Source organism: Erythrolamprus reginae, chromosome 1 (assembly GCF_031021105.1).
Source record: "Erythrolamprus reginae isolate rEryReg1 chromosome 1, rEryReg1.hap1, whole genome shotgun sequence".
Lineage (NCBI taxonomy): Eukaryota > Metazoa > Chordata > Lepidosauria > Squamata > Dipsadidae > Erythrolamprus > Erythrolamprus reginae.
The window spans coordinates 390,669,471-390,692,396 of NC_091950.1; the positions used below are offsets into that span (position 1 = coordinate 390,669,471).

A 22,926-nucleotide genomic window follows, 5' to 3' on the forward strand; every position below is an offset into this window, starting at 1 on the left:
CTAGGACATGGCTATGAAGTGAGATCAGAAACAGGCCTTGTCAGTTATGGAATAGCATTCCCTTAAGAGGTCAGATCGGCCCCACAGAGTTATTTTTTAGGAAGGCAGTGAAGACTGTCTAATAATAATAATAATAATTAGGGAATGAAAAATGAAATTTTTAGTCTTTTTCTTTCTGAATCAAAATGACATTTCATTCTTTTTTATTTTAAAACTTGAATTTATGGAAGCATATTATAGTTTTATGAAGCTTAACAGTTCTTCTTTCAATGGTGGTTAACTGTTTTCTTTGATTTGTGTAGTCTTATGATTGTGAACCATCTTTTATCCCACTATTTGAATATGGTGAGATATAAATTATGGAACAACAAACCCAAAGAATGAACCTAGTTGCATAGAATTAAGAAAGCCTCATATTTTCAATAGTTAGTTGAAAATCCTGCAAACTAGGGAGAAATAATTTCTTTAGAAAGCAGAGAACTCATGCAAAAGTTTTAGAAGTGGTATTTCTCTTCCCTGTTTTTACAAGCACTCATTTCCTTGCTGATGTCTGACAATAACATAATATAGAAAGTAATGTCTTACTCACAACCAGCTAGTTTCAAACATACAAAAAAAATAATCATGTAGATCTCAAACAGCTGGCAAATTAAATATAAAAATATATGCAAACCCCAAAATCTTTAACCTTAGATTGTCTACTGTCAACCTCTCCCCGTTTCTAAGAAGTCTGTAAGGCAGTGTTACCCAACCTTGGCAACGTGAAGATATTTGGACTTCAACTCCCAGAATTCCCCAGCCAGCATTCGCTGGCTGGGTAATTCTGGGAGTTGAAGTCCAAATACCGGTATCTTCAAGTTGCCAAGGTTGGGAAACACTGCTGGAAAGGATGTGCATGAGCGCACCACTGTGCCTACTGTCCCTGTCCTACTGTCCTATTGTCCTCTTTTATTGTTACTTTTTCCTAATGTTATGTTTATATAAACTACTACTATCCTATACATGTTTGACAAATAAATCAAATAAATAAATAAATAAATAATATAATGTTAATACTTTGTATATTATTATTATACAATAGCCTTATAGCCTTAAGTGCCATGTGCAAAACGGCAGGAAACAAATTTTAACACAAGGTAGCAAATCATAGCCCCTCCTCCAATACGGATGAGAAATTCTTCATTTGCCGGATAAAGCCTTTAGATGTCCCCAATTCTCCACCTTGAAAATCAACATTTCAAAATCTATGGCTGCTATTGGCTGAATGAAGGATTATGAGGTTCATCTAGTCCACCTTGTCAGCATCAGGTCATTTTGTACTTTTTTTGTAGATGAAATCAAGGTAATCTAAATTTGTGAGTCAAAGAAGCCTAGAAGTTAGTTATGGTCCAACTGTGGCAGAAAGCAATAATGCCCATGGTGTTTTATTGGATAGCTGACAGACTCTTCCATCTCCAACATAAAGCACCCATCTCTATTTTAAAAGTAATAAAAAAGAACATAAACCACCCATCTCTTGACAGAGGATGCCTTTGCTATTAAATTGGGAAGAGACAATATCAGTCACCGAGAGAAAATTAATTGCTCACACAAGAAAATTGGGGAAAATGTACTATTTTTTTCCTGACACTTTGGCGCTGGACCTAGCTATGCTGAAAAATCCCATTTCAAGGATTCCCTCTTTTCTATAACTGAGGATCTAGGACAACTAAGACATCATTGCATAATATGCATGGTGAACTTGGGTTATTGAAACATGGGGAGCCATTTCAGTATCTTTATAACCTCTTTATAACCTCTAACGGAGCTGGTCACCTCTGATCAGTTGAACATTGAAGACTTAGTTACCCAATGGTAGGGTTATCTTTTTAATATATAGATGGAAATTTTAATTGATTTTTATAGTAATAATACACCGGTACCTCTACTTACAAACTTAATTTGTTCCATGACCAGGTTCTTAAGTAGAAAAGTTTGTAAGAAGAAGCAATTTTTCCCTTTGGAATCAATGTAAAAGCAAATAATGCACACGATTGGGGAAACCACAGGGAGGGTGGAGGCCCTGTTTCTTCCCAGGAGATTCCTAGAGAGGCCCCACAGAGGCTTCTCTCCACCTTTTCTGGTCCTCTTTCCTCCCAGGAGATTCTTAGAGAGGCCCCACAGAGGCTTCTCCACGTCTTTTCTGGCCCTCTTTCCTCCCAGGAGATTCCTACAGAGGCCCAATTGAGGCTTCTCTCTGCCTTTTCTGGTTACAGTTTCGGAGGCTCGGGTTTGTAAGTGGAAAATGGTTCTTGAGAAGAGGCAAAAAAAAATCTGGAACACCCAGTTCTTATCTAGAAAAGTTCTTAAGTAGAGGCGTTCTTAAGTAGAGGTACCACTGTATAACATTCACACAGCAAGTAACAATGTGCTCAATGCTCGAAGTGCCCACCACCAAACATCATTCATACCCTTTCACTAAGATGAGAGCATATTTTCTATATAACATCTATTTGCATATTATAAAGTAATTCTAATTTATTCTTTGTACCTTGGTCTCGAATTCTACTAACCACGTGTCCTCTTACTTTGTCCCATCAGTTCCCGCAGATTAGTTTCATTGGCCGAATTCATCCTTTTGTCTGTAATCTCAAACTGAATATGATCTACCATGTACCAATACCAATTTTGTATTGTCCATTTTGTCGCATCCTTTCAGCCTAGGACTATTACTGCCTGAGCGCTTTCTATCATTGCTTCTTTTATTTATCTACATTCTCCCATCTCATTCCTTTCAACTAATAACACCATTTCCTTTGTAATTGTCCATAGTATATATTATTATTATTATTATTATTATTATTATTATTATAATAATACAACACAGCAAACGAGATCACTATGCTGGATTTCGTATTTCATCACCAGTCGGGCGCTTCCCAAGCACCTAGGACTGCGTGATGTAGCGGTGAATTAGGTTTGCCGATCCCAGTAAAGCAGCCTTTTGCAATTGGCAGATGGAGATTTTGTCAATTCCGATGGTTTTCAAATGTCCACTGAGATCCTTTGGCACTGTGCCCAGCATGCCAAGTACCACTGGCAACACTTTCACTGGCTTATGCCAGAGTCGTTGCAGCTCGATTTTTAGATCTTCGTATTTCACTAATTTCTCTAGCTGCTTCTCCTCAATTCTGCTGTCTCCTGGGATTGCGATGTCGATGATCCATACTTTCTTTTTCTCCACAATCAAGATGTCTGGTGTGTTATGCTTCAGAATTCAGTCAGTCTGAAGTCAGAAGTCCCACAGTAGTTTGGCTTGCTCATTTTCGACCACTTTTCCGGGCTTATGATCCCACCAGTTCTTTGCCACTGGGAAATGGTAGTTCTGGCACAAGTTCCAGTGGATCATCTGTGCCACAGCATCATGTCTATGCTTGTAGTCAGTCTGTGCGATCTTTTTGCAGCAGCTGAGTATGTGATCGATTGTTTCATCTGTTTCTTTACAGAGTCTGCAGTTTGGATTGTCTGTTGATTTTTCAATTCTGGCTTTGACAGCATTTGTTCTAATGGCCTGTTCTTGTGCCGCCAGTATCAGTCCTTCTGTCTCCTTTTTGAGTGTTCCACTTGTAAGCCATGACCAGGTCTTTTCTTTATCCACTTTGCCTTCAATCTTCTCCAAGAACTGGCCATGCAATGCTTTGTTCCGCCAACTGTCCATACGTATTATTATTATTATTATTATTATTATTATTATTATTATTATTATTATTATTAATTAGATTTGTATGCCACCCCTCTCCGCAAACTCGGGGCAGCTCACAACAGAGATAAAACAATATGTAATAACAAATTTACATTAAAAACCTAAAAACCCCTTTATATAAGAAACATACACACAAGCATACCATACATAAAACTGCATTAATATCCTCTTGCACTTCTTTCCAAAATTTCTGCACTACCGGACATTCCCAGATCATATGCATAAACACCCCCTTATCTTGACACCCATGCCAACAACTATTCTTAACATTCTGCAGAACAATGGTAGGGATGTCAAACCTGTAGCCTATGAGCTGGATATGTGACAAACTGGCCATATCCACTTGCAAAGGGGGAAAAAGTCGAAATATAACACATGATGAAAATATGATGCTATGAGTTTGACACCCCGGCACTATGGCATCCTTGGGGATGTTACGACCTTGTTGATAATACATGTCGTAAGATACATACTACATAACTTACCATTTTGTCCAGAAAGGTAATCAAATCCTGAAATAAATAATTAAAAAAAAACCCAGTCAGACACTGACATCAAGTTCTTGAGAAAAACCCTCTTATTTTGTCTTCCACTGCTTAGTCCCTCCTGGGTCAGCCCAGGAAGATACAGACTGAGAGCAGCAGGAACATAACAATCATGCATGTTCTCAATGCTATTTGCACTCCATCAGAGTTGAATTTTAGCAGATCATAAAAGTGCACTTTGGGCACGCAGCCAATTCAATCTACCTAGGGTAGGCACTATATCTTATTCACTCAAAGCCTGAAACACCATCAGTATGTGAAATGAAATTTTCCTATGTCTCCCCACTGGTCACCTCCTGAATTATACTCTACTGTGTTTTCAAGTTGAAGTTTAGTTTTTCTAACTTAGGCTATTTCCTAAGTCTAGATGAGTTCAGGGTAGGTGTGAGGACACTCTTTCAGTAGAAATCTGCATCTTTTACTAACTCTTTCCCCCCAATGCAATTGTTCCCTACTCTGTTATTTTCTGAATGGAGAAAATGACTCTTCCTAATGATGGACTTCACCTAGCAATGGAATGAAACTTCTTTCTCTGCTGAAGAATGCCAGATACTGCATAAAAGCAGATTCTTCAATACTGATTTAACAGAAAGTAGACATAAAATTAAATGTATAAGCATCACATCTCCTGCTTTGCCTATCAAATGTCCTTGCAACCAAAAGTATAATACACGTACTGTATCTCACTGTTAGAATGCTGCTCATGAACGTTGTGTTCCAAAACCATAATTATAATCCTACATATTCTCGCACAAATCACCACATTTATTTGAAATGTTCAGGAAGTCTGGGTTTTAAGAGCTGGATGAGCTAACAATTTTCAAGTGTGCATTTTTTAGCAGAATTGAAAAAGCAACTTAAGGAAATCACTCTCATTCAGCTTTAAACAGCTTTGGTAATTATGTAGGGGGAAAAGCTGGCTAAATTCCAATTTTTGTAGTATAAATGACTAAGAATACATATGATGTGATATATCTACCTAGGATTATTTTATAATCCTCAATTCCTAAAAAAAAGAAGGGGAATATATCCATAAACCTGAAATGTATCCTGAAAGTTATCAACTTTTCTGATTCCCATACTTGTGCAGAAATGGAGGTCATGTGGAGGTTGGGTGTAGCAAACTGCCGACCTCAAATGGGGCTCTCATGCTTTCCTGATTTCACCTAATTCACATAGCCAGGATGATTTAGGACATTCGCAGACGACACCAAACTGGCAGGGGTAGCCAACACCCTAGAGGACAGGCTCAAAATACAGAAAGACCTAGACAGATTAACACTATGGGCCCACAAAAACTACATGATGTTTAACGTCGACAAGAGCAAAGTCCTTCACCTTGGTAAAAAAAACCCTAGACACACATACAGCTTGGGAGAAACCCCGCTTAGCAGTAGTGACTGTGAAAGAGATCTTGGAGTCTTGGTGGATAATCAACTAAACATGAGCTAGCAATGTGCAGCAGTGGCCAAAAAAGCCAACACTATCCTAAGCTGCATCAATAGGGGGATACACTCCAAGACCAGGGAAGTATTAATACCAATCTACTAAGCCCTGGTCAGACCCCATCTGGAGTACTGCATCCAGTTCTGGTCACCACACTTCAAAAGAGACATTGAAACTCTGGAGAAGGTGCAGAAAAGAGCAACCAAAATGATTAGGGGACTTGAAACCAAGACTTATGAAGAGAGATTGCGGGAACTGGGCATGGCTAGCCTAGAGAAAAGGAGGGCCAGAGGGGACATGATAGCTGTATATAGGTATATGAGGGGTTGCCACAGAGAGGAAGGGGCCACTCTATTCTCCAGAGCACCAGAGGGCCGGACAAGGAACAACGGCTGGAAGCTGACCAAGGAGAGATTCAACCTAGAAGTAAGGAAGAACTTCCTGACAGTCAGAGCGATCAACCAGTGGAACAACCTGCCTGCGGAGGTGGTGAACTCCCCAACTCTGGACACTTTCAAGAGGAGATTGGACTGCCATTTGGCTGGGGTGCTTTAGGATTCCTGCTCAGGCAGGGGGTTGGACTTGATGACCTGCATGGTCCCTTTCAACTCTAACAATAAATAAATAAATAAATAAAATAAAAATAAATAAATTATCTCTGGCTGGTACAGCGATCTGATCTAGGTTTTATCAACAGGATGTTCTTAAGGATTTGCGGGGAGAATTCACCAGTGAAAATGCTGTTGCTCTTTTCTACTTTTTGCTGCTTGGGAAACTGTATAAAAGGCAATAAACATCTGAGCATCTTAGACTCCATCATACTTGCTGTTATTTCTGGAAATCCCACGTCCTGCTAGCATTTACCCTGGAATACCCTCAGTTTATCTGCTTTTGTCTCTAGAACTCATTGAAAATGCACCAGATTTTCTACTACAATAATAACCACAGTAGTGATGCCATTCAATAACTACTACAACAATAACAGCAGCAGCAGCATATTAAGCATGTTCTTGCTAATCCAATGTAGCCTTATAAGAAGCATGAAATGGTCTGATTGCTACATTCAACTACTTCGGGCTGAGTCAGATTAACATACGAATGCTATTCTTTCCTCTCAACACACAATCATCCACTCAACACACAATCATCCACTGAGCAACCACTGAAAGTTATGAAAAAGCTGAATGAATGGTGATTACAGTTGGACTTTGAAGTTCTGTTGCCCTGGCATCCCCATTACTTATGACTGCATTGCTTAGTGATGGAACGTCAGGTCCTCAAATTGCTATTGTCTTGCATGTAAAAAACTAAGCTATGAGTTACATACATGGAAGTGATACACTTGGAGAGTATCACATCAGTCATATTCAGCTCACTATCGATAACTTTCAGGATACATGTCAGGTTTATGGATATATTCCCCTTTTTTCTTATTTTTTAGGAATTGAGGATTATAAAACAATCCTAGGTAGATATATGACATCATATGGATTCTTAGTAATTTATACTACAAAACTATTGAACTACATTCAGTCTCCTGAATGTAGTTCTTGCTTACTGATGGCAACTGGGACCAGCAACTCCAATGTTAAGCAACATGATTGTAAGGTGTGACATTATGTGACCATGTTGACTCACAATGGGCAGTTCCAGCAGTCCCAGTTTTCTATCAACAGGTAATTCGCACATGATCTCAGCTTCCTTTTGTAACCTACCAGCTTTCCCATTTATTTTGAATGTCAAAAGACATAAGTGAAGATGATAAATAACATGATATGGTACAATACAAGGATCATAAGCTCCCTTCATTCAATGACATTTTAACTTCAGCTGGTTGCTGAGCAACCACTTGAGGGGATCACATGTATTGATGTTGACCTTTTTTAGGTTTAAATACTTCTTTGAACTGTTTTACATATTGATATATCATAAATGCTGTTGAGTTATCTCAGTCACTACAAGTATATTATTGAAGATGAATGACCTACCTTACAAATTTCTTCCTGAGAATATGCTTCTATATCTGCAACAAAAACAGGCATTATTCAAGCCACTGCATGCCCACTTACTTACTTATTTAATTTTTATTTATTTATTTCATTTCTATGCCGCCCAATCTCGAAGGACTCGGGGCGGCTTATAATAATATAAAAAGATACAAAAACAATAAAAAGAAGTCAAATAAAAATACAATGATACCTCGTCTTACGAACTTAATTCGTTCCGTGACCAGGTTCATAAGATGAAAAGTTCGTAAGACGAAGCAATTTTCCCCATAGGAATCAATGTAAAAGCAAATAATGCGTGCAACCCCATCCCAAAAGTCACCTCTTTTGCCTTGCGCCGCTGGGAATCCCCGCCTCCGGACTTCCGTTGCCAGCCAAAGCGCTGGGATTCCCCTGAAGCTCCCCTCACTGAGATTCAAAGCAGTGACGGCAAAAATTAAGTTCCCTTCATTTTTGCTGGCGCTGCTTTGAATCCCAGCGAGGGGAGCCTCAGAGGAATCCCAGCGAAGCGGCTGGCAACGGAAGTCCAGAGGCGGGGTATCCCAGCGGCAGTGGCTCAGGTTCGTAAGGTGAAAATAGTTTGGAAGAAGAGGCAAAAAAGTCTTAAAACACTGGGTTTGTATCTCGAAATGTTCATATGAAGAGGCATTTGTAAGACGTGGTACCACTGTATTTAAAACTATAAACTCGAGTTAAAAACTCATAATTCAAACAATCCAATCAACACACATGCATACCATTCAGTACAATTCGGCCATGACAGATGTCAATTTCATAGCCCATAGGCCTGCCGGCATAGTCAGGTCTTCGCAGCCTTTTGGAAGGCCAGTAGGGTGGAAGGAGTACGGACATTGGGGGGAGGGGGGAGTTGGTTCCATAGAGCCAGGGCGGCCATAAAGAAGACTCTCCCCCGCAGCCCCGCCAACCTGCATTGCTTAGTCGATGGGACCTGGAGCGGGCCAACCTTATTGGTCTCTGGGAGGTTTGCGGCAGGAGACGGTCGCGTAGATTTTAAAATGCAAGGCTTGCCGTGGGATTCTCCATGTGCGTAATACCCCTCCAAAAACTTTCAACCTAACACCTCAGGTGGGCTTGTTTTCATAGACAGCATAAGGAAGAGAAGTTGCTTTCATACAGGACTATAGAAAGAATACTCTGTATGGTAGAATAGAAAATGGTTGACTCAAGATTGAGGAAAACCAATTTCAAATATTCCCTATACCATAGCAATAGCACTTAGACTTACATACTGGTTCACAACGTTTTACAGTCCTCTCTAAGTGGTTTACAGAGTCAGCATATTGCCCCCAACATATTGCCCCCTCATTTTATCCACCTCAGAAGGAGCCGGGTTGGCGCAGCAGGTAGAGTGCTGTACTGCAGGCCACTGAAGCTGACTGTAGATCTGAAGGTCAGCAGTTCAAATCTCATCACCGGCTCAAGGTTGACTCAGCCTTCCATCCTTCCAAGGTGGGTAAAATGAGGACCCAGATTGTGGGGGCAATACACTGGCTCTGTTAAAAAGTGCTATTGCTAACATGTTGTGAGCTGCCCTGAGTCTAAGGAGAAGGGCGGCATAAAAATTGAATGAATGAATGAATGAATGAATGAATGAATGAATGAATGAATGAATAAATAAATAAATAAATGAATGAATGAATGAATGGAAAAAGTGGACCATTTCAGTGAATCTGTTTTAAAACACACACACAAAATATACCTGGTGAACCCATAGAATCTCCATAACCTTTCATTTGCAAGGCAATGACACGGAAGCCAGCATCAGCAAGGGCAGGAATCTAACATGGAAAAAAAAGACAAAAGCAATCTTGTTGTTGGGTGCATAGGTAATGTCGGCCCATCTTCCTATTATCCAAAACTTCCATGTAAACACTGCAGCTACCATATACTATGTATGAGAAAGGGATATTCCTTTCCCTTCAAATAAGTTCTACTTATTACAAATTGTCTTTCTACTTATTATCTTTCGCAAGTTACTCAAGACCCACCTATATCGCCAGGCATGGGGGAATTAAGACATATCCCCCAGGCTTTCTTATATTTTATGTTTAGTATGTATGTGTTGTATGGTTTTTAAATTGTTGGGGTTTTTTAATGTAATTTTATTATTAGATTTGTTCCATTGTTATACTGTTTTTATTGTTGTTGTGAGCCGCCCCGAGTTGTCGGAGAGGGGCGGCATACAAATCTAATAAATTGAAAATTGAATGACGTTCATGCAAATTAGGAATAAATATTCTTAAATATTATGTCACCTGGAACCTCCAAGAAAACCAGGAGTCTGGAAATCCGTGGCAGAGGCAAATCACTGGACCACTCCCCATCTCCACAAAATGCAACTCAGTGTCTGGCTAAAGACAAGAAGGAAGAAAAGCTTGAGTCATCATTATCAAAGGCAGAAAAAACTGCATCTCTAAACTTCAGAGTAAATTGTTAACAAATAGGCCAGGCATAATAACAAAAACAGGAAACAGTTATATGCAAAGCAAACCAAACCAATCAGCCGCCCCGAGTCTTCAGAGATGGGTGGCATACAAATCTAATACAAATCTAATAAATAAACGACGTAACGAGGGTACCTACCTCCACCCCCTACTTAAAATTCCTATATGGGAAGTGATAGGTGGATGATCAAATCCCACTTTCCTGTAATGACACTGGTACTGTCAGTGGCAGAAGTCAAGGGATGAATCCAAGCGAATGGGAGTTATTGCTTAGCTTTTACAACAGCAGCAAAATGGCATTACTGTACTTTCTCTTGCTTATAGTACATTACAGCCCAGCTAAATGGCACTGTTTACATGTAAAGGGAGAGATGGGTTGAAAAAGCATTTGCTGAGCTGCAATGAAGAACATGAGATTTGTTTTCAGCTGGATGCTGTCTGAACAGATGCCAACAAGAGGATTGAGGCCCTGCCTTGCTAGTTATTTGGGATGAATTTGAGCCTGCTGTTTTCACCATATGAAATGACTAAGGCACAACACATTATTCAGCACTGAAAGAATAACAAAGTTGGAAGGGACCTTGGAGGTCTTCTAATCCAAACCCCCGCTCAAGTGGGAAACCCTATATTATTTCAGACAAAGCGGTTGTCCAATCTTTTCTTGAAAAGGATTTTTCATTTTTGCATGCTCAAATTGCAATAAACAGAATTGCTTCCCCCACTGAAAAGCAATTCAAAACATATTTATTTATTTATTTATTTTGTCCAATACACAATGAGGGTTTTAGTGGGTATATCTCTATATACACATAGTAAAATACATGATGAAGGTTATAGAGGAGATACTCATAGTAAAATATATCTAAGAAATAATAGAAAAGAAGATATAGGAATAGAACATATCAATGAAAGAATAGAAGAAGAGATATAGGAATAGAAGAAAGGAATAGGACATATAGGAGAGCAATAGGACAGGGGACGGAAGGCACTCTAGTGCACTTGTACTCGCCCCCTACTGATCTCTTAGGAATCTGGATAGGTCAACCGTAGATAATCTAAGGGTAAAGTGTTGGGGGTTTGAGGATGACACTATGGAGTCCGGTAATGAGTTCCACGCTTCGACAACTCGGTTACTGAAGTCATATTTTTTACAGTCAAGTTTGGAGCAGTTAATATTAAGTTTAAATCTGTGGTGTGCTCTTGTGTTGTTGTGGTTGAAGCTGAAGTAGTCGCTGGCAGGCAGGATGTTGCAGCATATCATCTTGTGGGCAATACTTAGATCTTGTTTAAGGCGGCTTAGTTCTAAACTTTCTAGGCCCAGGATTGAAAGTCTAGTCTCGTAGGGTATTCTATTTCGAGTGGAGGAGTGAAGGGCTCTTCTGGTGAAGTATCTTTGGACATTTTCAAGGGTGTTAATGTCTGAGATGCGGTATGGGTTCCAAACAGATGAGCTGTATTCGAGGATGGGTCTGGCGATAGTTTTGTAAGCTCTGGTAAGTAGTGTGAGATTGCCAGAGCAGAAGCTACGTAGGATTAGGTTTACAACTCTTGAAGCCTTCTTGGCTATATTGTTGCAGTGGGCTTTGGCACTTAAATCTTTTTTCAAGATTAATCAATTTTAAATATAGTCTTTCTACAATTACCTTGATTTTTACATATCCATGGGCCACATCCTGGGGCTCACATGCTGAAGGAAGATATTCCTCCTGGTCAAGAAGCTGTGGAATAATTGACAAAGTAAGATTTCTGTTCAGGATGGGGATCTATTATGATTAGCAACTGATCTCTACAATGTTTATTTATTTATTTAAATCACTTTTATTTAAATGCATATATAGACACAATATATTTTTACAGTGTTTAGTAACAGGAATTTTTGTCCCATTACTGAAGTTTTTCCTTTTTAAAAAATCAAGGGAGATGTCAGGAATTGCTCTTCAAAGCTTTCAACATGAAGAGAACGTGCTCATTATTGAATGAAATATCAGTAATGTATCTTTTTACTTTAAATGTTCATAATCTGTACCATTACAATGATTTTGACGCCACTAATCCTTGTAATGCTTATTATAAAAAAGCAATAGTTAGACTTCAAGAATAAAAACCTGGCAATAATTTCGGCAGACATGTAATAGCTGAATTGAAAGAGGACAAAATGCAACATTTTTAATTTCATAGCATCAACAGAAGGACCCAGAAGAAAAGAGTGGATCATCTTTTCCATATAGCTGCCAGGAAAACTAAATGAACACCTCAACTTGAAGGAATTTTTACTTATTTACTAATAAAAGCTAGGCTGAATTAAATTGCAGAAACATAAACTAACCATACCGGCTAGGTTCACACAACACTATCTATTCCAGCAATAAATCAAAGTTGAAGATGGATGGATGGACAGATGTGGAGGAAAATGTACAAATATTCAGGCTAACACCTCTTGTAATGTATGTATGTATGTATGTATGTATGTATGTATGTATGTATGTATGTAAGTAATGTTTGTTCTGTTGAATCACCCTGGTATACTCAAATATGGGAGGAGTACACTGCTTCCTTTTTGCCTCATTTTCCTTGTCTTTTCCTCTTCAGCTAGCCAGAACCTGTGAGGTCTACCGTGCAAGGGAACAGCTTTAACCTCTAGATTACAGGTTCTCCGCCTTTCAGCTTGTACCAGGGAAGAGTTATATGTAAATATGGGAGGAGTATACTTCTTCCTTTTTGCCTCCTTTTGCCTGAGGTAAAAAGGAAGCAGTATGCTCCTCCCATATTTATATATAACTCTTCCCTGGTACAAGCTGAAAGGAGGAGAGCCTGTAGCCTAGAGGTTAAAGCTGCTGCCTTGCAAGGCAGACCTCACAGGTTCTGGCTAGCTGAAGAGAGCAAAAGAGCTTTATTTATTTTATTTTATTTTATTTATTCATTTTGTCCAATACACAAATACATAGGAAGAAAAATAAACATATAGAAGGGTAAAAGTGAACTTAGAGGAGAGGACATCTGAAAGGACGAAAATATATATGATAAGTGAGAAAGGAAAGACAATTGGACAGGGGACGAAAGGCACACCAGTGCACTTATGTACGCCCCTTACTGGTCTCTTAGGAATCTGGAGAGGTCAATCGTGGAAAGTCTAAGGGAGAAATGTTGGGGGTTAGGGGTTGATACTATTGAGTCCGGTAATGAGTTCCGGAGCTTGAAATAGATCTATATTAGTCTCCCTTCCTTTTCATTATCAGCAAAAATATGTTATACACACACACATGTATATATATTAGAGAAGCTTTAATTGATCCAAGTATTCATAACCTTCTGCTAAAATAGTATAATAGTATTTTCCAAATATCTACTGTATAACAAAAAGGAATGAAAACCCAATTAAAAGAGTAAAAAGGAAGCTGAAATTCATTCTGCCCAATTTCATTAAAATTCCATTCCTGGAAGATAATGAAATCCACCTAAAAATGATTTAAAAGCCTATGTTTAAATTGCCTGCTTTTAAAAAACAATCTTGCTAAGGGAAAAAATGCCCTTCTAAATTTTTTTCAAAATTTTAATGCAGTACAAATCCCAGCAATTTGCTCACTGCAAAGGTAGAAAGAAACCCGGATCCATAGAAATGCAGATCCCTGCGTTTTTTTGTTTTTTTAAAGGGAAAGAAGCAGATCCACTTTCAAGGAATCAGCTGCTACGTGACTTGGGTGGAGTGCTTTTGGGTAGATCTAACAAAAGTATTACAGGAAAAAACATGCCCATTGCAGCACAAAGTAACCAGATCCAGCTGGGCTTAAAACGGGCTTGAAACCACTGAGTCAGGTTTACAAGGTTAATATTGTATTAGCTAGGCATGTGGAAATCAGCCAGTCCTGGGCAGAGATCTCGTTTCCACCACCAGAATGTCTTGCCACTAATCTCCTCCCAGGCTAAGCTATTGTTGCTGTGTTCATCTTGCAGATTTTAAATAGATACTTTGGGTACATATTATCTAGAGCAGTGTTTCCCAACCTTGGCCACTTGGAGATATCTGGACTTCAACTCCCAGAATTCCCCAGCCAGCGAATGCTGGCTGGGGAATTCTGGGAGTTGAAGTCCAGATATCTTTAAGTGGCCAAGGTTGGGAAACACTGGTCTAGAGCAGTGTTTCCCAACCTTTTTTGAGCCGCAGCACATTATTCATATTTTCAAAATCCTGGGGAACACTGAACAGGGGGATGGGGGGGGGTGTGCGGGGGGGCTAAAGAAAAGTTTGGACAAAAAAAATATCTCTTCCTCCATTTCACTCTATTTCTCCCTCCCTTCTTTCTCTCTCTCCCTCCCTCTTTCCTTTCTATCTATTTTCTTTCTATCTCTCCCTCCATCTTTCCTTTCTATCTCTCCCTCCCTCCCTCTTTCCTTTCTATCTCTCCCTCCCTCTTTCCTCCCTCCCTCCCTCTTTCCTTTCTACCTATTTTCTATCTCTCCCTCCCTCTTTCCATTGTATCTCTCCCTCCCTCTTTCCTCCCTCCCTCTTTCCTTTCTATCTCTCCCTCCCTCTTTCCATTGTATCTCTCCCTCCCTCTTCCCTCCCTCCCTCTTTCCTTTCTATCTCTCCCTCCCTCTTTCCTTTCTATCTCTCCCTCCCTCTTTCCTTTCTATCTATTTTCTTTCTATCTCTCCCTCCCTCTTTCCATTCTATCTATTTTCTTTCTATCTCTCCCTCCCTCTTTCCATTGTATCTCTCCCTCCCTCTTTCCTCCCTCCCTCCCTCTTTCCTTTCTATCTCTCCCTCCCTCTTTCCTCCCTCCCTCCCTCTTTCCTTTCTATCTATTTTCTTTCTATCTCTCCCTCCCTCTTTCCATTGTATCTCTCCCTCCCTCTTTCCTCCTTCCCTCTTTCCTTTCTATCTCTCCCTCTCTCTTTCCTTTCTATCCTTCTCTCCGTCCCTCAGCGGCGGCAAAGAAGAAGGAAGGCAGGCTGCAGAGGGCACCGAGGACAAGAGCGCTCGCTCGCTCCCTCGCCCTCTGACTTCCCTCCCTCGCTGCTGAAGGGACGAGCGCGGGCACGAGCGCGCGGGCGGGCCCGTTGCAAGAAGTTTTTGTTTGTTTGTTTTTTCCTTCCCCCGGCTCACGGGAGAGAGAGAGAGAGAAAGAAAGAGCGCAGCCAGGGAAAGCTGCCTCGAGCCGAGTGCGAACTGCAGGATGCGGCAAAGGACTCCTTGCCAACCAAAAAGGGGGTGGGGGTGGTGAAGGCAAAGCCTGGGAGGCGGGGAAGGGAAGAGCGGGAGACCCCCCAGACAGAATGGCTGAGGGGAAGGAAAGACGGAAGGAGGGAGGGATTGAGAAGCGAAGCCAGGGAGGGCTGAGAGAAAAGGGGAGCGGTGCGCGCGCGAGAGGGGGGGCGGGCATTCCCGAAACGGACGGAGAAAGCCCTCTCTCGCAGCGAAAGCGCTCCCAGCCAGGGGGCTGCGAGAGAGGGCATTCTCCGTCCGTTTCGGGAAAGCCTGCCCCGGCACCGGCAGCGCCCCGCCCAGCTGGAGCTTCCCTAGGAGCTCCACGGCACACCTGGCTGTGTCTCGCGGCACCCTAGTGTGCCGCGGCACACCGGTTGGGAAACGCTGATCTAGAGGACTTCCCACTATTTTACAATACAAACCCGAGTTCAGTTTTAAGATAATTCTTGAGGTTCTCTTAATTATTGACTTCGTTTTCCAAATCCAATACAATACACCCAAAGAGCTTTGCAGTTGCTCAATGATTTCTAATCTGTGGAATTTGTGCTTTAAAAAAGAGTACACTGGGCTTTCCGACCTTTGCTCTGAAAAAAGCTTTTAAAGTTTGTTCTCTTGACTTGCTTATTTGAAACAACCCTGCAGTAAAGTTTGAAAAGCAGACCTGTTTGAGATCACAGAAACTGCTCATGATGAAGCCCAGATAAGGACTACTTACCTGAACCCCAGTTATATCCTGAAGCTGCTTCAAAGCAGAGTCAACTTCTTTCACTAGGATTGTTGTCATCCCCATCTTCTGAGCAGGCTTTAAATTTGAACCAATGTCATCCAGATAAATAACCTAAAGTGAAAAAAGAACCAAGATATGCTACATATGTGCTGAAATGAATAGGCTTACTTTAAAACTTAAAGATAAAGAGGAGTGTGACTACTATAAGATTTGGGGAAAGTTTCATGAATGGTTGGAAACTAAAAATAATTGAGAAGTATTTTCTTTCAATTACTTTTGAAGAAATACATGATGATTTAATTTTTCATCTATTAAAGACCCAGATGACGAAATAAGGATTGGTGGCAGCATTGGATAAGGAGTTCACACAGAAATGAAAGGATTAAATTAGATATTGAGTTAAGATGTTTATGTTTTATTATAAATAGAAAAAGGGAATATAAGGGACTAGATTTCATAATTTTGTTATCTGTAGATGAAATATATCTCATGTGTAGGATAAAAAGTACATATGGGAAGTATTATTAGCATTTTTTTCTTTGAATGTTTAACGTATCAAAGAAATATCATTAATTATTATTTTAAGCATTGATTCTGTGTTTTTTATTGCTCATATTGTTTTATTGTATATTGGAAGAAAAATAAAAGAAAAATTTTATACCCCCCAAAAAAGATATGCTACAAGTGGAGGGCCCATATTCTACCCCAAACACTCACTTCATTCAGGCAACCTATATTCTGCAATGAGAGGAGTGGAATCGGGGTAAAATGCTTCTGGTTTGCTTGTGCCTGTCACTTATTGGAGAGCCGATCACAAAGGGATCATGAGGCTCCGCCCAGCCATCCAGCCATCCCTCCATTTGGGTTCTTTTACCCTCTGTGCATCCACAGAACGCTTTGCACATGAGGAGAGGGTAAAAGAAAATGGCGGCATCCAGGTAGGTGGGTGGAGCTTAACACTTCCTTCACGTTTGGCTCTTCGATGACTGACAGGAATGTCACTCATACCTGTCAGTCGTCAGAGATGGTCATGAACCAGGAGCATTTCACCCCTGAGTGGAAGTTTGCAAAATGTACTAACTATGCAAAATGAATTTACAGAACAGGAAAGAATAAGATATAAAACAATGCACTGAAGACTGCCCTCCTTCAAAATAAAGGCCCTTATTCATTAATCGCTCTCAATAGTCAGTTTTGCACAGTTTTTAACATATCCTCAACCATTAGGACTAGAATATTAAAGTAAGGGGGAAGATGATTTATAAAAAAAATGATACAATACAGTTCTTCAGAGATTTTTCTTTGTAGAAAGCTTTGAGCTTTTTTTTTGTGGGAGAGAGGGAAAAATTAGGATTTGCTGCATGGGCAGGCGTGTTAATTCCATCATTATCTCCCTTATTTAAGGTACATATTATGCACATAATTATTTGCCCTTATTAAAATGTTTAATAGAGCAAATCAGAGTGTTGCCTGTATTAGAGAAACTGCCTATCTCCTTAGTGGAATTCTAGTCAAATCTCCCTCCCTCACAATTACTTTTCAAAGATATTAAAGGGAGAAATAATATCTGATTATAGATCTCCAGGGTCTCATTAATACTCAAAGTACCGCTGTGTTTAATAGGCTTCAAAGCGAGATTTCACTGAATCACCTCAGAAATCTAAACAAGTGAGAACTGAATCCCAATTAAAATATCTCCAGACCATGACAGAATTCCTATGCACTAGAACAGTGATGGCACGCATGCTATTTCACACATGCCCATACTGATACTTCAATGCCTCCTGTGTGCCCCACCCTCCTGTGCATGAGCACATGACCCCCCCTCTGCTGCCCTGTTCTCTGCGCATGATACACACACACACACACGCTGCTCCATTTCCTGACTTCTGGTGGGCCCAGTAGGCCTGTATTTTGCCCTCTCCAGGCTCCAGAGGCTATCTTGGAGCCTGAGGAGGGCGAAAATGCCTTCCCCCACCCCCCCAGAGGTATTTCACAGGCCGAAAACACCTTTCAGGGCCTGCACATGGGCCACAAATCAGCTTGTCAGTGCACACATGCACACTGGAACCGAGCCAGGGCAACTGCTGGTGTGCCAGCAGATATACTATAGCTCTGTGTGCCATCTGTGATGCATAGGGGTTCGCTATCACGGCAATAGAAGCTGATGTAGTGAGTGATACAGGTAAAGCTGGAAATCTGTTAGATAAGAGGTTGAGAAGTCACTAACCTCCTCAGGTTTTACATTCAGCTCATGTAACGCATACTTGTAAATCTTGGGATCTGGTTTCTGCAGGCCAATCCGACAGGACTCAATCACCTTATCAAAATATTTCCTCAGCAGACATAAGACAAACCCTGTGTGATGCCTGCTAGGAGTATCATCAATCCAGTTGTTTGTCAGGACAGCAGTTCTGAAACCTGAAAAGAGGCAGCCTCATTTCAGACTTTGTACAACCTCCACAGCAAGAATAATTCGTATCTTACATGCAGCACAGAAACACAAGAAACTATACATGCAAATTCAGCTGATGCCTGCAGATTGGGATTAAGTGGTGGTAACCACTGATTTAAACAACTTGGAGGAAGATCACAGTTATGTTTAAAAAAATACTAACTCCCACAGGTAAAGCAGAAACAATGTCAAAATTCATTTTGGCTTTATTTGGGAAAAATGTCAACAGACAAAATAATAATAATAATAATAAATAATAATTTATTAGATTTGTATGCCGCCCCTCTCCGAAGACTCGGGGCAGCTCACAACAATAGTGAACAATATGAACAAATCCAATACTTAAAAACACTATCTAAAAACACTATAATTAAAAATAACCATACAGCCCAGTCATACCATACATAAACCTTATCAGCAGGGGGATGTATCAGTTTCCCCATGCCTGGCGACATAGGTGGGTTTTCAGCAATTTACGAAAGGCGAGGAGGGTGGGGGCAGTTCTAATCTCCGGAGGGAGTAGATTCCAGAGGGTCGGGGCCACCACAGAGAAGGCTCTTCCCCTGGGTCCCGCCAGACAACATTGTTTAGTCGACAGGACCCGGAGAAAGCCAACTCTGTAGGACCTGACCAGATGCTGGGATTCGTGCGGCAGAAGACGATCCCGAAGGTATTCTGGTCCGATGCCATGTAGGGCTTTATAGGCCATTACCAACACTCTGAATTGTGTCCGGAAACTAATCGGCAGCCAGTGCAGGCCGCGGAGTCTTGACCAGAAAATGGTCATCAAATCCTGGAGTAACCTTTGAGAAATGGATTAATCCATGGCCTTCATCGGTCAAAATCATCAGTCTCAGCACTAGTACGACTGGCTGAATGGTTTATAGTGGGATACCCAAATGTGTGTGTGTAAACATGTATGTGTTAAAGAATTTCAATACTGTCATTTGTTGGTTTAAAATTCAAAGTGAAAAAAAATATGTTGTTGAATGGTACACAACACTAAATATAACTCAGCAACTGGTAATGCTGATAAAAGCCTTAAATGATGGAAGTTAGAGTTTTAATAAGTTATATACAGATAATCCTTGACTTACAACAGTTCATTTAGTGACCATTTGAAATTACAATGGCACTGAAAACTGACTTAGGACCGTTTTTTCAAAATTCAGACGCTGGGCAAATGGCCCATGTTTATGACAGCTGCAGTATTCTGGGGCCATGTGGTCACCTTTTATGAGTTTTTGACAAGCAAAGTCAATGGGGAAGCGAGGCTCACTTAAAAAGTCTGCTACTATCTTAACAACTGCAGTAATTCACTTAATAGCTAAGGCAAGAAAAATCATAAAATGGGGAAAAATTAACTTGTTTAGAAACAGAAATTTTAGACTCAATTGGTCAAGACAGATACAGATTAACAGAATTGGAGGGGACCTTATAGGTCATCTAGTAGCCCAGCAGACCCTATAAGGAGTGGATTCCTCCCGGTTTGGACCAGATCACCTGAACCATGTGATATGCATGTGACCGTTTGATTTTAAATGTTAAGTTTTTAAGATAATTTCTAAATTAACTATTCTATTAATTGGCTTAGAAATGTTTTATATATTGTATTTTTTTTATCAAAATGTTGTAAGAGTCCATGGAGAGGGGCGGCATATAAGTCCAATTAATAAATAAATTTAATTTAATTAATTTAATTTATTTTATTAGATTTGTATGCCGCCCCTGTCTGAAGACTCGGGGGCCTCACAACACAATACCAATACAATATAGATACAAATCTAATGTTAAAAAATTTAAAAATTAATTTAAAAATACATTATAAAAACTTATCTACTAGACAGTCATACACACTCAGTCCAACTAAATAAAGAACATAAAATAAATAAAATAAATAAACCGTTAGCGATCTGCTGGTGGCGTGAATAGTTTTGGGTTCTTACCCGGAATGGGCTCACTACACACGGATAGTATAATGGGAGCTGCATGCACAGCTTGTGGTATCTAGTGTGTGTGTGTGTGCACATCCCAGCGAGATTTTGCTTCTGCGCATGCGCAGGAAGAAAAAATCTCACAACCAGACACACACGCACATGAGATTTCGGTGATTTTTTGCTTCCGCGCATGATCGCCAAAATCTCGCACCCATGATTATGACAACAGACCTGCCCAGACAAAATGGTCACCTTCTCAAAGAAACAGAGACTTTTCCAGTTTAAAAAGTAAGGAATTGATTTGACAATAAGTAAAGTGAAATAAATATAGCAGGCATTATGCCATTGCCCTGCATAACAGAGGTTTTACCGTTTTTCTTCAGAAGCATAGCAGCCTTCAGGAAGGGGATACTCAAGCCATTTTTCGCCAGCATTTCAACAAAACCCTCGTTCAATGAGAAGTTTTCAGGGAGGGGGATATTAGAAGTAGAAGATAGTTTCTTGCAATCGTCTTCTAAGTCAGCAATAAGCTAAAACAGAGGTGTTAAAATATGACTATTTTTATTTTAATACAAACAAGAGTGGGACAGAACAAAACAATAAGGATATCCATTGACAGCATATTAAACATGGAAAATGACTATCAGAGGTGGGTGGGGCGATATGCAGATTCTGTAAACCGCCTAGCGAGGGTTGCAAAGCACTGTGAAGTGGTATAAGTCTAAGTACTAAGGGCTATTGCTCTTTCTACTGGTGCAGATCAGTAGAGGTGCACCGGTAGCAGCCTGCTGATGATGTAATTTTGTGTGATGGTTCCAGTACTGTTTGTGCCAGTCCATGCACATCGCCACCTTTTTTGTGGAATTTTTGGTGATTTTTTGGATGGCTTCTCTTCGTCCTCTGCTTTGAAGAAAAGCCCTCCCACCTGCCCTGTGGGTTAATACCGACCTTTATTTCTTTGTCCGAGGCACAGCCGAGCAGCTCTTCAGCTGTGTTCCAAGCAGAAGCATCCTTCTGAGCATGCGTGGAAGTAAAATCCACAAGGGAATGCGCACGCATGCGCAAGTAAAGCAAGGGTGCACGGGCGAAATGTCGTGATGCACACCGATAGCAAAGGTAACTAGAACCTACCCCTGAAGACTATGTTAGGAATAAAAGTGGGTGTACTTCATAAGCTGGGTGTCCAGGGGGAAAGCATTTTGAAAACAACAACAACAACAATAATAATAATAATAATTAATAATAATAATAGTATAATAATTTATTAGATTTGTATGCCGCCCATCTCCAAGGTCTCTGATTCCCTGATATTTCCCTGACATTTCCCTGTAATTTGCAATCTATTTAAGGCACGGTTGTAGATGACCTCATACCAAATGGCTAAGCCATGGAGAAATATTGGTAGCTGAGGAAGCAAGTTGTCTCCACAGTTATGCTCATTTTTGCTTGACTGCCAGGCAGCGTGATCCTTTTTTTTACATGATTTTCCATTGACTTTTAAACATTTTTTAAACATTGTTTCCCCCCCCCCACTGATTTATTCCATTTTTTTTCACGAATTCCCTGATAATTCCGTGATATCTTCCGAACCACCCATCTCCCTGATAATTCCCTGATTTCTCTGTTTTTCAGGTTTGCTGGACATCCTGTGTAAAGGAGTGCCTTGCTTTGGGCTTCCTGAAAAATCCCCATATGTTGGGTCCTAAATATTACATTCAGTGGTGAGATCCTGCTGGTTTAACAACTGGTTTGGCGATAGTGCCTGTGCACAGTTTTATGAAAACCTTACCTTCCGCGTTACTGCTGGAGTAACACAGCTGAGGCGTGGCAATCTGCTCTGCGCAGGGACGGGTGGGCAGGCCCACCTGATCATCGGACCGAACTGGTTCGCTCCCAGCTGATTGTCGGAACTACCAGTACACCCAAATCAGTCTGAACTGGTAGAAAACCCATCCCTGATTACATTTCTAAGAAATGAAACTGGTGAGACAGAAAGTAGCTGTTCTCACAGTACAGAGCGCATTGTGCCAAGATGTATCAGATGCCTCCCAAGGCCATCAATAATCCACCAGCTCAGAAACATGCGGAGGGGAGAAAATTCTAGCATTTAAATTCTAGATCGTCAACAATACAAGGGATTTGAATTACATGTATTTCAGTGGATAGAATTTCTGTGTGTACATTTTTGCCTGCAAGGAAGAAACTAATTTTGCTGGGTGATGTTTCTGTGAGCTTTTTGCCAAGTAAGCCAATATCTGAATAGGGCTTTATTTTATTTACTTTTTTCGATTTAGACAGTGTCTCGTTTCACATTGGCTTCCGAGAACAAAATAAAGAATGCAATATGTAATAAATGGACAAGAAGGGAATCTGCCCAAACGAGAGACAAAATGTACT

The 22,926-nt window shown here is 40.4% G+C and overlaps 1 protein-coding gene across 1 annotated transcript in view; it reads right to left on the reverse strand.

Moving 5' to 3' along the window:
* The window catches only part of EPHX2 (epoxide hydrolase 2), a 96,813-nt gene that overhangs the window by 61,441 nt on the left and 12,446 nt on the right, over window positions 1-22,926 (reverse strand). The window contains exons 3-10 of the mRNA XM_070734897.1: window positions 20,900-21,059; window positions 18,368-18,558; window positions 16,126-16,248; window positions 11,848-11,922; window positions 10,016-10,111; window positions 9,460-9,538; window positions 7,722-7,756; window positions 4,228-4,254 (exon numbers count right to left, since the gene is read on the reverse strand). Of these exons, the coding sequence (XP_070590998.1) occupies window positions 4,228-4,254; window positions 7,722-7,756; window positions 9,460-9,538; window positions 10,016-10,111; window positions 11,848-11,922; window positions 16,126-16,248; window positions 18,368-18,558; window positions 20,900-21,059 (786 nt within the window). The remainder of the gene's footprint in view (window positions 1-4,227; window positions 4,255-7,721; window positions 7,757-9,459; window positions 9,539-10,015; window positions 10,112-11,847; window positions 11,923-16,125; window positions 16,249-18,367; window positions 18,559-20,899; window positions 21,060-22,926) is intronic.